Source organism: Sebastes fasciatus, chromosome 7 (genome assembly GCF_043250625.1).
Source record: "Sebastes fasciatus isolate fSebFas1 chromosome 7, fSebFas1.pri, whole genome shotgun sequence".
NCBI classification, from domain to species: Eukaryota; Metazoa; Chordata; class Actinopteri; order Perciformes; family Sebastidae; genus Sebastes; species Sebastes fasciatus.
Genome location: NC_133801.1, coordinates 24,045,554 through 24,060,563, shown reverse-complemented (window position 1 = coordinate 24,060,563; position 15,010 = coordinate 24,045,554). Strand labels below are relative to the sequence as shown.

General features: G+C 38.9%; 1 protein-coding gene across 10 annotated transcripts in view; it reads right to left on the bottom strand.

Annotated features, from left to right (window-relative positions):
• Nucleotides 1-15,010, bottom strand: part of ncam1b (neural cell adhesion molecule 1b) — a 92,515-nt gene that overhangs the window by 32,381 nt on the left and 45,124 nt on the right. For 5 of the 10 annotated variants that reach the window (XM_074642366.1, XM_074642367.1, XM_074642363.1 and 2 more), the window contains exons 8-9: nt 9,422-9,564; nt 7,714-7,737 (exon numbers count right to left, since the gene is read on the bottom strand). In XM_074642366.1, the coding sequence (XP_074498467.1) occupies nt 7,714-7,737; nt 9,422-9,564 (167 nt within the window). The remainder of the gene's footprint in view (nt 1-7,713; nt 7,738-9,421; nt 9,565-15,010) is intronic. The other 5 variants (XM_074642364.1, XM_074642365.1, XM_074642373.1 and 2 more) reach the window with 1 other exon arrangement.

The following is a 15,010-nucleotide window of genomic DNA, read 5'->3' as shown; positions in this document are numbered from 1 at the left end:
AAGCAGTAGGTTACACCACTGTTCATTTAACTTGAATAGAAGTTGGTTTATTTATTTTTTTTGTTAAATATTGCACTGCCTTGTATCTTGAGAACTGAAGCAGTGGATCCTGAAGTTGCACTTTTTATTATTTTCAAATAAAAGGTGTATGTATTTGTGTTTATCTGTTTATATCCATAATTAATTTAGCCCTGTTTCCCTTAAAATAAAAAAACTTTGAGGAATCCTGACCTGCACTGTTCAGTATCCAGCTATTTATTTCACAGTCACACCGATTGATTTTTTGGCACAAAAAAATAGTTGCTGTGTTGATTTCAAGTCATTGAATCATATTGTATCGCTTTAGATTAGCCAAATATCGTCCTTGAATCGTATCGGAACCATGGAAAGTGATATGTATTGTATTGTTGTAAAAACGTATCGTTACACCCCTATGAAGCTACATTTCAAATAATTGGAAATTAATAACATATTGCATATTTTTAGAACATTACAGTAAATAGTAGTATAGTATATTACTAGCAGAACATTAAAGCACATTTGACTCAATTTATAAGGTAATAAAATCCCATATATCAAGATAAATAAGTGATAATCATCATCGTGTTGGTCACATCTCCCACTCTGCTGAATACAGAATGACTTCATATCATTACAGATCAAATCAAACCTCTGGATAAACAAACAAATACTTACAACTATTCTAGTCAACATGCCATGTCGAGTTAAATCATGATGACACCGAAAAGCCCAACAAGCCCACAAGACGAAAAGCTTTTCGGAAAGCATGCTCCATGGATTTCATGACGCTGAAGAGAGAATGTTAAGCATGACAATGGGATGTGATGGCCCACATAGCGAAGACGTGTTGAAGCGTAACAAGCAAAAATGATAAAACAGCTATTTCATCAGGTGCATTACAGGACATTTGGAAAATGTCAAGTAAACAAAAGCAATCTGCTGGAATAATTGGAGGGCAAAACGGTGAATCAAACCATCAATTACTTCCAGAAATCAATCAATGCTGGTGGCTTTGATTATATAATAACACAATAACACAAAGAACATATGGTGTGTTTGAATTCAAGTACTTTATATCACTATGAAAATAAGCTCAATGAGGGAGGTAAACAGGAGACGATAAAATACTCATTGGACAAATCGGATGCAAAGCTCACTGTGCGAGTGTAATTTCACTGTAAGTCCTCTACTGTCAACAGTAAAACACACTGTGCACCGTGCATCATTAAAAACAGTAGTTGGCTGCATATCACCACGGTGCCTAGAAAGAGCGGTAGTCCAATTATAAACAGGCAACCTAATAGTCTGGAACATCACCGCCTCATCCGCAGCGACGCTCCGGCAGTAAGTGAGCTGACAAGTATCGCCGTCATATCTGTGACAGGTGTTTGTTTAAGACAAAAGGACAACGAACAGCAGCGTGCAAAACGGAAGACACCGAAACAAAATCACTCCTCCGAGAAAAACGCTCAGAACAATACGGTGACGGCTCCCTTGGGACTTATCATTTTTCCAGCCCATTGTTATTCCCTTCCATGCAGAATTATCCACGCTCTTTGTTCTGACAGGAATTGTAATGTCAGCGTGAAGGGGCCAATGCAGCGAAAGAGACATACTAACACAAATAACACTAAAACACATAAATGTACAGAACCCCGGTGGTGTTTCATTCACCGGGTGACGCCTGACTGAAACTGATGACTAGGCATATTGTCATCTCTCTGTGTCATTTACTGCTGAGCCTCAGAGCTTCTGCCAGCACATCACAGAAAACTGACTAGCGTTTTAGTGAAGAGAAACCCTTACATCACTCCCACTACTGAGCTAGCAGGCGTGCTGTTGTATAAATGAGTAGCCTTTTGTGTTTGGAGAAAACAATGGCTCATACATTGGCACACAACACTCAAAGCATTCCTCTGTTTCAGATGCTCGGCCTAAACCGCTGCCACACCACATTAATTACACATTGTCTTTAAGCATCTCATTACTTATAAAATAATCATGCGTTTCTTTTCTCAGGTCTTTAATTTCTAATTGGCAATCTGGATGTTAGACAGAACAGGCCTTTAAAGCAGATTTGTGTCCTGAAACTTGATTTTTTTTTTTTTTTTAAGAGGACCTATTATGCCTATTTTTAGGTTCATCCTTGTATTTTTGGTTTCTACTAAAACATGCTTACAGGCTTTAATGTTAAAGAAACACTTTTCTTTTCTCACACCGGCTGTGCTGCAGCCTCTGTTTGAGCTCCTGCCCCGCCCTCCCGAAAAGCCCAGCCTGCTGTGATTGGTCAGCTGGCCCACTGTGTTGTGATTGGTCAACGGAACCAAACTCTTTGGACTCCGCTCCAGCATCGCTCGAACTAGCTTTGTTTGACGGCGTGCCAAACTTGCCCTTATGCAAATGTGTTACTTGGTGACATCACCACATCGCGGAAGAAAATACGGGACTTCAAGCAAGGCATTCCAGGCAGTTCGGAAGCAGTGTTTCTGTGGGGGAGAGTAACACCCTTTGGCGTGGACTTTGGAATTTGTAACTTTGCTGATCTTTTACATGCACACAAACATACTGTATATAACACACTAAAGGAAAGGGAAAAAGCAAAAAAGCATAATATACCCCCTTTTAAGAAACCACAACGATCACAGACTGCCATCACCCAATCAACTAATAAACTTTAATGTGCTTTTAAGTTTTATAATTAGTCCTTTTTCACTACAACTTCCTTCTGTGTAGTCACAGTTCAAAATATTCCCAGATAATTGCAGCTTGAAAACTCCCTGCATCAAGCGGAATGTTTAATATGTATTCAAATAAGCCAAACATTCATTATGTAGATAATGTACAAAGCATGGATAAATACTTCATTTACATTTTTCAGTTATTAAACAGACACACACTTATCTAGAGCGACTCGCAGGAAACGCATTCAAAGGACTGAAAGAACCGAACACCGCACGTGAAAGTAGATTAAAGTTTTAAAATAAATATATAAACACTTAACTTTAATAGCTGTATAAACAAAAACAAAACCGTCCCCAGATAAGTGCCAATTTGAATTTGAACCACAAGTCCACGCAAACATGCGCCCACGAGTGTACAACAGTTTTTGAATTCGCTCCTTTTATCCTGTCTTTTTTAATGTACAGTACCACTGCTTCTCTATTGTACGATACAGTAATCTCTCTAAATCCATGCACATTGTGCGCCCCTTTTACTCAGCGTTATAGCACAATGCTTTTGTCTGCCGACACTGAACATTTTGTGTGGGAGGGCTTTTCAGAATGAATTCGTTTCTCCCTGTGTTAACCTTTAAATCCCAAAATCACAGTAAAAAGGAAACAGAGTCAAATGAAGCCAGACAAGATTTCAAACTGACAATGAATCTGTCACAGAATATCAGATGTAACATAGACTGTCTGGGTTCCTCACATGATGAAATACAGTATGTTGTATTCTCTAATCCGGTTCTTTTTGCTCAAACATTATACATTAATTCAATATCCTGAGCTACAGAGACTGTCTCCTCCATCTGCTGCATTTTAAGAAGAGTTGTCACATGAAAGGTGAATATAACATGATTAAAAACTGTAACCCTCGGCTCTCTATTCTTTTTACTTTTACATGTAGCTCTACTGAAAGAGTCCACTATAAAGTAATTGCAGGGTTGAAAAAGTTATAGAAGGTATAAATGTTAGCTTAAAAGGTACCCTGCGAAGTTTTTGACCACTACTAGCACTAGGGATGTCACGAGAACCGATTCTTCAGTACCGAGTTGATGCAAAAATTCATTTTTCTAAAGTATCACAGGTAGGCCTACCATTGGGGCTCTAGACTAACGGTTTCGTGTCGTCCTGGAGACAATGGGAAATGTGTTTGGGATGCAGTAAACCCACTATCGACGTGTCCATGAGATGCACCCTATTTTTTTCAAGGATAATGCTACATTGCAAACAACAAATCCGTGTTGAAATTGGCAGGATGAGAGTTAGTTAATGTCAGCTGTTAACAGCTGGTAAGCAACACGCTCTATTCGGTAAAAATGAGTATTATGAAAAGATAAAGTCATGTGTTCAAAAGTAATCTTGTAAAATGTTGTTTGAATAAATCCAGTTGTTTGAAGAATATATTTTGACAGAGGGAATTGTGAATGGTTTAACTTCCTAACAAAAACAGTATGCAAACAGTAATAAAGGAGTGTATGTTGAAGTCAATGGGATGTATTGTTTTAATTATGTTTTTCAACTGTGGTATCGAGAATCATGGAATTTCGCTGGTGTCGACTACTACATTTATGGTATTGTGACATACCTAGTGTAGGCCTATGGGAACTGTCAAAATGCTTAAAATGTATTACACCAAAAGGCACAATGAAACATTTTGGGTGCACCTAAATGATGTGCTTGTGCACCTAAATGAAAACGTTAGGTGCACCAGTGCAACCAATGTAAAAAGTTAGTCTGGAGGCCTGCTATGGAACAAAACTTTTACATATGGGTACACATTTTGTCGTTCTTGTGCATGTGCAGGTGAAGCCATACACGCTCCGGAAACGCTGCAACAAATGCAGGGAAGAAGAAGAAGACTGCTAGCAAGTAAACATGTATGTAAACAACACAGGTTTGTTCGACCTCAAGGATTCACACTGTGTTTTGGTGAGTAACACCAATGAATGTAAACAGAAATGTTGTTTGCTTACAAGAATACTCCACAGGGCACCTTTAATAAACCATATATAGATGTTTTTTAACGGTTGTTCAAGGCTTTATTCTAGCTTTAAAGAAGGAAGCAGGCCAAAACATAAACATGTACAAATGCGTTCTGATGTTTAGCTTCTGAGGCTTTTTTTCAAAGTTGGTATCCTGAGTATTGAACGATGAAAAGAAGTTATAGCTGCTCACAAATGTTAAATGTACCACTGCATAAAGCAGATTACTCAATTTACTGTACTGTTGTTGTGATTAAACTGCTACTCATCATCTTACTGTACAGCAAATATGATGAAGTTGCTTATTTACCTAATTGTAACAGTCCACAGTCTCCTATGCAGTCAGGGCAGATAAACTTAACGTATCAGTTTTTACACGTATAATGTCTGTTCCTTAATCGACCAGTATCCAGTAACTACAAGGAAAAGTTGAATTTTTGTAAAACTATGGGGGGATTTTCACATAACTCCGATAATCCGGTTATTTTATGCCACTGAATTTCCTGTCTAACAAATGAGCACCACATCACTGATGTGCGTGATAAAGTACTGTTTGCGAATAAAACTTAATATTTTTATTCTGCATAACAAAGTCCATGTCCTACATGCACAGTACTATTCAAACAAAAAATGAAAGCGGCTGACCAACTAGGGAGCCAAGGAACTGAAAACACATTGAAATTAACTGCAAATTAATTCTGCATGTTTATCACCACCACACATCTAAAATTGCACAGTACAGTTCCGTACTAGTTTTCTGACCAATACCAAGATCTTTCATCAATGTATTAATGAGAAAATCCTGCACTTAAAGGGATAGTTTGGGTGTTTTTAAGTGTGGGTGTATGAGGTACTTCCATAGTCAGTTTATTACCTACAGTAAAGTAAGGCACCAGTTTGGAGAACCAGACAGGAGTTACCGCACGGAAGAAAAGCAATGTACTGCCGTGGACGGGGCCGGTATCAAAACATATTTTAGCCACCTAAAAGAAAGACCCACCTAAAAAAGATCAATATCAGTTTAAGTGTACGCTATATTCAGAATAATTTCACTGCTTTACCCCTCCTTCTGACGGGGAACTGAAGTCGTTGTATCCATCTATGCTCTTGCCAAAGCCACCAGTCTTGTGGCTTTGGCAAGAGCATAGATAAAAGCTTCAGTTTCCTATGGAAACATAGACTGTATAGCCTATTATTCTAAATATAGCGTACACCTAAACTGAACTAAAATGCGTTTTGCTGCCGGCCCCGTCCACAGCAGTACATTGCTTTGCTTCCGTGCGGTTCCGACTGCCATTAACTGCAGGTAATACATCGACTATGGATAAGTATCATACAACCCCACTTCAAAATACCTGAACCATCCCTTTAGCAAGCTTTGAAGTTAGCTCAAAAAATTGAACAGCTGCATAGTTTTCAATTCAGCGTGTCCACCCCAAACGAATGTTGTTTCAATAGCCACACCATCCTAGATGAAATACAGCTGTTGTGATGATTACAGATAGCATGACAGACGGACATCAGATGAACAAACAGAACAAGACAATTAAACAATTAGCAGCCGTTCCCTCATGCATTCATTAGAGACCCACCATGGAAATCATTTCCCTTTCTGATAATCAGAACTATAAAGGAAATCTCTTTCTATAATCTACAGTATAAGGCTGCTAATCATTTCCTTGATGACAGCTGTAAAAGAGATCACCAAACATATTGCAGACTAAAGTGCAAAACACACTGCCACCACAGCAGAGCTGTGCGTCACATGACATGCGTCACGTGACATGTCATGGTGCTGCACGTCAACAGGGCCACACGGTGCAGAAAAATGGGTGGGTAATGTGTAGTTGCCTGGTTCTTTGTTAATAACAAAAAGCCCCTGCGTGTTATTTATTTCCTCAGCATCCACAGTGTCAATCTTCACACCTACAGTACAGGCTTGCCGGATGATGCCTTTTATGACATATAATGGTGGGAAGCAGAGCTCTGAGAGTTACTCAAGAAGCCATCTCCTCTACCATTACGACAGCTTCAAGACCACAAAAGAAGACGATGTGTCACTGACAGATGAGGAAGTCGAGGTACAGCAGCTGGCTGGTGTGCTGCAAAAAAATGCTGCCTTTCATGGGACATCCACACTGGATAATAAAAAGAGAGGTGTTACTGGGCACCATGTGTGCCAGTGTGCCTCGCCACTGTGGTTTGTGTGGGTTTACTAAGGAAGAAAAATAGGCCTGTCGTGACGTGCGTCATATGGTGGTAGCGTGTTTTTGCACTCGAAGTGATGCTTCACTCAAAACCTATTTTTGAATATCAAACACTCAGCTTGACAGGTGGCACAGTGGCTGTAGTCTGTTTGAAATCATGTCGATTACGACGGTAACCAGTTTTCACACTTGGAAAAATGCCCATATTAAACCTCTTCTCGCAGCATTATCCACTTCTCCACTGGCCACCTGTATGATCGGTGCGTTCCAAACGTTCTCATTTTGGTCTGCAGGGCATGTTTGATACTCAAACGATTTCAGGTGGAGCACTTTTACCCTCAATTTTCAAGTGATACTGACAGAAAATGTTAGACAATCTACAATACTATGGAGATGACAGACAGACTGAGCCGGGCTTGAATTAAGACAACTTCATGCTGTGATGTAAAGTTTGAAATGATCAGGCAACAGCGACACAGAAATGGCGTTTTTTTCTTTCATTATGTTATTAACCAAATTGTCGTCTGATCTCATGATGATAAGCTCCACGCACTTTCTATCACAAGATCAGTGTGACAAGTTTTCAGGCTATATTTGGGGGAAGCATGCAGCAGTCGAATCAATTTCATGAACTCTGATGAGATCATTCCTTGGGGTTTTCAAGAAACAGCTGGGATGTTTTCAATAGAAAAAGAGATTATTTGATTTCACTGGTTTTTTTTTTGGTAAAATCTTTGCAACACTACTCCAGTACATTTCTGTGCCACGCGGATTTCATACCTGATAGATCCTGTTTAGATGTGCCTGTAGGAAGAAAATGTAGCGCATGTAATGGACTGGCTCCAGCATTCCTCCATGAACTACAATATATCTTATATCTCTGAAGCATTTCCACCTCATTACCTCTCAACTGTAGCAAGACACCAAGACCTTGAAGAGGCAGGCCATGTGGGCAACAGATGTACGAGAATACCAATCAGGTATTCATTGTTTTTGATGGTTTGCACATGGAATATTGAAGAAGGACATGGCATCAAGGATGTAATGGTTGGTAAAAAAGCTAGCTCAAAACAAATTTAAAAGATGGTAGCAGAATATCCAGAGATAAATTTACTAAATTAAACTTTTCAATCTCGAGCATGATCAGAATAATGATAATGGTGATCGAAAATGCTGAACAAACACTTGATCGTTCAAGTGCTCATTCTAGCAAAAATACTGTACAATAAGAAGCAGACAAAGTTTAATTATTGCCTCAAATTGCATGCTTATTTTGGGAACGTTATAATTGGGTTTCTGATGCAGATTTTTCTTGACATTTGGGAGAACTCAGTAGTGTACTCCACATTACTGCCCGAGTATCGCTGAGCTAATTACATGAAATCCTCTGGGCCATCTAGAAGGAGCTGCTAATTTCGGGGAAATAATCAGCAGTACGTAATCTTGTTGGGGAAACTGCACAAGTCCCCCCAACCGTGCATGATCAATATGACTCTTGAATTTAGGTTTAAAGGTATTCAATTCCCTCTCCTTGAGACGCCGGCGTCCTGCAGGTTTGTGTTCCTACTTGTTGGTTACTAGTCAGTGTGTCCCAATCAAACATCACATGCTAATGCATTATAAAATATACTGTAAGAGAGTTAGTGTAATAGGTGCTGGGAATCTGGTGTGAGAATTTATTTTATTAATGTATTTATTTTTATTAATTTATATTTAAATTATTTATATGTTATATTTCTTTATTATCATTATTATAATTATGTTTCTCTATTTATTTTTCAATTCATTATATATATATATATTATTATATATTTCATATTTATTTATCTTTATTGTATCATCATTATTCATATTTTTATTTAATTTATTTATTATTATTTCCATTTTTCTCCTCCCTTGTTTTGGAATACCTTGTTTTTCAATTTATAGATACTATCTGTCATCATATGTACATATTACTTTACTTGTTATGGTTTGGGTTGTTGTTGTAAGTTTTCATTAGGAAACAATAAAAAGCATGATTAAAAAAATAAATAAAAATGAAGTTTGTCATCAGTCATTTTGTACATACATGAACTGAGCCAACTGCAACTTGTTAATAAAAATATATCACCAATTTCCATTATGGAAGTATCACAAATTGCAAGTAAAATAAATGTTTATTTCTATATCATTTACTTTCTATGCTGTCACCAGAGACAATACACCACGATCATGTCATTTTATCTCTTTTTTTAACATCCACAAAGTGGTTTAAGTATCTAATTTCCCCAGTGTGTACTAGTTACTTAAAAACTTAGGTTAAATTTATGTATAGTATGCAACTGGGACTCAGATATATCAGTCTACTTTACACCCGGTGCGGTTCATTAACTCCAGGAGGAAAATTGCTTGCAGGACGTCGGCCCTCAAGGACCAGAACTGAGTACCTAATAAGATTTAGATACTGAGCTTCCACTGTCATCCATACTGCCTTTTGTTATTTTACCTGCTCTCCTTCAGTGAAGACGTGCCCGCCGGAGCTCCAGCTTATGGTGGGAGTTGGATCTCCTGATGCCTCGCAAGTCAGAGTTACCTGCTCCTCCATCTCTGAAATGCTCTGATTTACGATGTATGTGATCTTAGGTTTGACTGCAAACACAAAAACAAAGTCGTCACAATGGCGCTAGCATAACAAGACAAGCCAGGTGGTTTGGCAGCACAAGTACAATAAGTAAAAGAACAACTCTGTGGATGTGTGATGAGTTCAAAGGCAGGAAGAGGCTCTGTAGCTTGGCAGGTGACGGGGGATTTTTATGGCAGCAATAACTGCATTTAAGCTTTTCCAGACATAGCAGCGTCAAAGTTGTGATAACCATGTTTGGATCCAAACTTAATTCATGTAATAATTTATTTAGTCTATCTCAAAGGAAGCCGGTCGTCATTTACGTTACGGTACACCTGAGCTAACCTGAAAGCACAGCAGGGTGCCGCAGTTGTGACACGAGCAGAGCGCAGCAAATTGAAGTGCTACTTCTGAAGCGTGGAGGTTGAGCATTGCTCTGCGCTTTCATATTTTTACCCACCGCTCCATGAAGGATGAATGCATGGATTAAGCAACACATGTGTACATTTTGAATGTGAGCCTATTCAATATAGTAAATACTGTATAATTTAGCATAAGAAAACAATTGAACCTTTGTATTGAAATGCTTTTATCTCAACCGATAATTACGAAATAAACAAAGGGACAGATGTGTTGTCATTGTGTTATTTCTAAATTAAAACATATTTGAACAAGCAACGATTTGCATTCACAGCTAGGGCTGTCACAAAGCAATTGGCTACATTGGTATTAGAGCTGATTTTCATTTTCTGTTTAATTGATGGCATCAGCTTTGTTGACCCATTTTCTGATACTGTGTTTATTGTTAAAACACTGGAACAATTGTGAACTGAGAAGACCATGGAATGGAACAAATAAATGAAGAGTGGGCAGCATTTTTTTACTTTTATACTAGTGCAGTGCCCGTTAAAAACATGCCTGTTCAGATTGGGCTGATGCTTGACCTGTGGTATTGCTGCTTGCAGCTTTCTCAAGAAACGCTTATCCAAACAACTTTACACTCGACACTGCGTTTCCTTAAGTCCTGAGCAATATTAGTTTATTAGAGACATAATTGCACCACACACCCAAGTTGCGGCTACTCGCGGTCAGAAACATTGATGAAATACACTCTGGTTCACACACATCCAGGTCGCTGCTAGTCACAGTCAGAAACATCGGTGAAATACACTTAGAATCAGAATCAGAATCAGAATTGTGTTTATTGCCAGGTGTAAGAGATTTACACTAGGAATTTGCTTTGGTTATGTTGGTGCAAGTCAAACAGTATAATAACAAAATAGATAAAAACGTTAGAATAAAATAGAATTAAAAAAATTGAAAAATTGAAATTTTAAGAATATACAATATACAATATACAAAATAAGCTATAATATAAACCTTAGCGGAGGTAAATTCCAAAAAAGGCATATTAGTCGCTTGCTTTGACATAACCACCGCGGTTATAAAGTATAGCATGGATTTAATTGGCAGAGATATTTTGCTGGTGGTAACGTTATTAGTCTTATACATTAGTATCAAGTCTTACAGCGGGGAAATGCAATCTTATTGCAGAGGTATTCATTTCCAAATAGGCGTATTAGTCGCTCGCTTTGACATAACCGGTTGTAAAGTAGACCATTGATTTAATGAGGAGGTATTTTGATGGCGGTAAAATTATAAGTTAGTACGGCAAAAACGTACACAAGTTGAATTGCAATGGCATAGCGTCGCTCTTCCTGTAGCTCGTGCTCGTTGACTCCAGGGACTCGAAGTTCGGTTGTAACGTTATCCAGCATTCATGTAGCATTAGCAGGCTTTATCCAGGATCTAGCAGCAAAAGTGCCCACTGCGGACGACATGCTCGTCACAGTCTGCAGAGCCCGGAAGCCCCGCCCCCGCTACTGCACAGAGCGCCGTTTGCATTGTTTATTCAAAGTTTATTAATATTGAACATATCACGTGTCCATATTGCAGCAAATTTTAAAAAAGTTCTCCCTTGGGTCTCCAGCAATACACCTGCCAAGTATGATGTGGACCGGATGAGCTCTCGAGATATGCGAAGGACATACAGACAGACAGACAGACAGACAGATTCCTCACTTTATAGTTGGATGTGTCAGCAAGTGAAGTGAGCAGAGCTGCTTCAAGTATTTTGCAGGTGTCTGACGCCTCTAAAAAGCTTCTGCTGCTGTCTTAAAACTGAATTTAAACTTCAGTATCTTGTCCATGCTGGAGAAAGAAATCCTGTCTAAAGCACCACGCTGCCACTCGAACACACTTTTCTCCAAAGATATTGATGCATAGCATATTTTCTGAGTTCAAAGCTCAAACAGTTTGCTTTACTAATTTCAGTGTAGCCTTATTTAAAATGTACTTTCTTTCTCAATCAGATTCTTACTTTGAGGTCGTACATGAACACAAAGATGGAACAATTTTGGTTATTTCTACGGCTGTAGTCAACCCCAAGAAAATCTTGGTTGATTGAAATTCTACCTATTCTGCACATTATCTCTAGATAATCGGCCACAGTGCTTTGAGTGCACTCTACGTGGTAGCCTAAACGGATTATAAATAAACATAAAAAGCTATTTGCAGCAAATGAAATTATTTTTTAAACTTAATATTTCATACTTAAATGATACCAACAGACTCAAAGCCAACCAGCGCGCGGATTCCCATATTTATATGACTGTCGGAAGGGGATGCGCCTGCAGTTATATTTCATGCAGATATTTATTAGACTAAACATACTGAAATATGCAGATTCTGATATGTTCACACTCAAAGCCTATCAAGTAGTGACGCGCGGCGGTGGGTCAGAGTTTAATAATGGATTAAGAGGTGCTTTTCTCCTTATGAAAGGAACACCAGCGACTGAGCATATCGACCAACCAATCAACCAGAAGTTGTCAGGCAGCCCTACTTATTCCACATGAGAGATGTCGTTTTTTGTTTTTTTTCGCTTTTCCCACTGGTTTGAAGTGGGTGAGGTACACGTACTTCCGTGCACTAATTTGAATCTAAATCAAATGACAGTTGTGAGGCTGTTTGCCAGCACTGTCAGTCAAATTGATCAAAACACACCCACACAATCCTGATGGAGCCGGGTTTTGAGCGGTAAAACTCTTGATAAATAACATTTAAAGCCCCATTCGGAGAGGATTAACATTACAGGGGGAGGTGGGGAATTAAACATTCACGGTGCTCCTCAGTCATTTATCGTTCCAGACGGCATTTTAACCATCAGGACATTACAGGATATGGTCTGTAATAGACATGGACATTCAGCAGGACAAAGCCAAAAGCCTCCCCTGGGGGGGGGGAACGGGACAGTTGAAGGAGAGTCGCGGAGGGAGAGACGTGAGACAAAGATACTGCATGAGGTGAATTTGAGTTAAAAAAATCGTACTCCTTCTCAGTCTCATAACTTAGTCAAATTTTAACACACAGACATGAAACACGTGTTGATATCATTCAGTGTGACTTCCCGAGGACATCATTATCTGTGATATCTATTGCTAATAAACATCCATAAATCTGATTAGTAATCATAGAAAAACAGACACGTCAGAACTGAGAATAATCATTCAGTATCAAAGTAATCCAGTGATAGGTGTCTGGACATCCATGGGTACATTGGAAACAACAACTGCTAACAGCTAATTCTACATACTTTGAATGGTAGTAGTACAGCACAGACAAAATACAGGGCTCAAAATACCAGTACTTGCAGCTTTTACCGGGTCTTGGCTCCTAATGGCTCTTTGTATTTCCTGTTCCAATGGGGTTGTTAATGCAGTGGCTGACTGAGGAGGTAAACTTGGACCAAAGCTGTTGGCCTGGCAACAAAATTACAATGAAAAGGTCTATATGTCGGTGGTGGCATGCTTCCATCTATCAGATTAACAAAACCACAAAAGTCAAATTTCGCGCTGATTTAAAAAAAGGAAATTAAGTAGAGGGACAAGCTGCTCTTCATGCAGAAAGAAAAACACTATGTGTTTAAAATACAAGGACGGTGCTCCGGACAGGATTCAAATTACAGGAGGAGAAATAGTAGGTAATTGCTGCTGTAAATATTAGGCTGGGGCGCAAATTACCCACAAACACACTGCGAACGGGATTGAAATCAGTGACCACTAACGTTAAAATCACCACATCTCCCCAAGAGAAATAAATCCAGTCCGAATGGGGCTGAAGAATGTTTTTTTCCAAACATAACCTTTAAGTGTTGCTTATTTAGATACAATTATTGAATATAATAGAGAAATTCTTGAGATTTCAAGCCACATTTTCAGGGGCTTTAAAGCCAAGGGCTCTATTTTACACCCGGTGCAAAGCAGCACACAGCGCAAATGTCATTGCTATTTTCAGACAGATGCAGTTGTCATTTTCACACCCAGTGCCCGTCACGTTGTGTATGTAACAAATTTACTTGCACCCATCTGTGCGTCTTTGTCTTAAAATAAGGTGTGGTCAGGTGTATAGTTGCCACAGTACTATCTTGAGGAAGCAGAGAGCGATTGCGCAATTGACTTTATACCAGGTTTTTGTTGGTCAATAGCAGTATGTTCCTGCTATTTAAAGGGCACATTATTATGATAGTAAGATGCGCCTACGTAGGTGGGTTCACAACATGCATACACTCTACTTGTTACACACATACACAGGGACGCACACAAGCACTTTCCTCCGCAATCACATAGGTTAATGGTGCATTTGCTCATTAAGTCAAAAGGAGTTGTTGATGGGAGAGAGGATTTGGAGACGGAAAGGGCAGAAGGTCCACCGGACAAGGACCACCCAACTTTTAAAGGGTTTGGGAGATGACACTAGGGCTGCACAATTAATCGAATATTAATCGCAATCACAATTATATGAACATGGTCGATTGCGATATCGACGTTTAAAAAGTGCCCTCTGCTCATAGAAAACTCTGCTGCATATCAAATCAAGCACTTCCTAACTTAACAGCCAGCCACCAGCCGGCAATCGACATGTTTTGTACTGAATGTTGCAGCTGCAGTCCAGAGTAGACTGTATATTATGTACATATAAAATGCACAGAATTCAGGTGAAGAAGAATATGCTTATTTTAAGTCTTATTTTGATGCAAAGATTTGTTAATTAGCAGGAATGTTGCACAAAATGGAAGTGAAAGCGGTGCTCTGTTGATTTAATTTAGGCTTAAAAAAGGTATTTAATGTGAAAGTGCAATGAAAATATTGTGTCCCTAAAATCAATGAATAATTATGATGAATAATTAATATCAATATTGATCAAAATAATTGTGATTGTCATTTTGGCCATAATCGTGCAGCCCTAGATAACACTATGATTGATTTAATTCACGCCCAAAAACACACCTATGATTAATTAAGGGATTAAATACAACCCTTTTGCCCCTTGCGCCTTACTTTGCGCCCAGATTACGCAGTATAACTAGCAAAAGTGGAGTTGGACACAGCCTTAATGCACATTAGACCATGA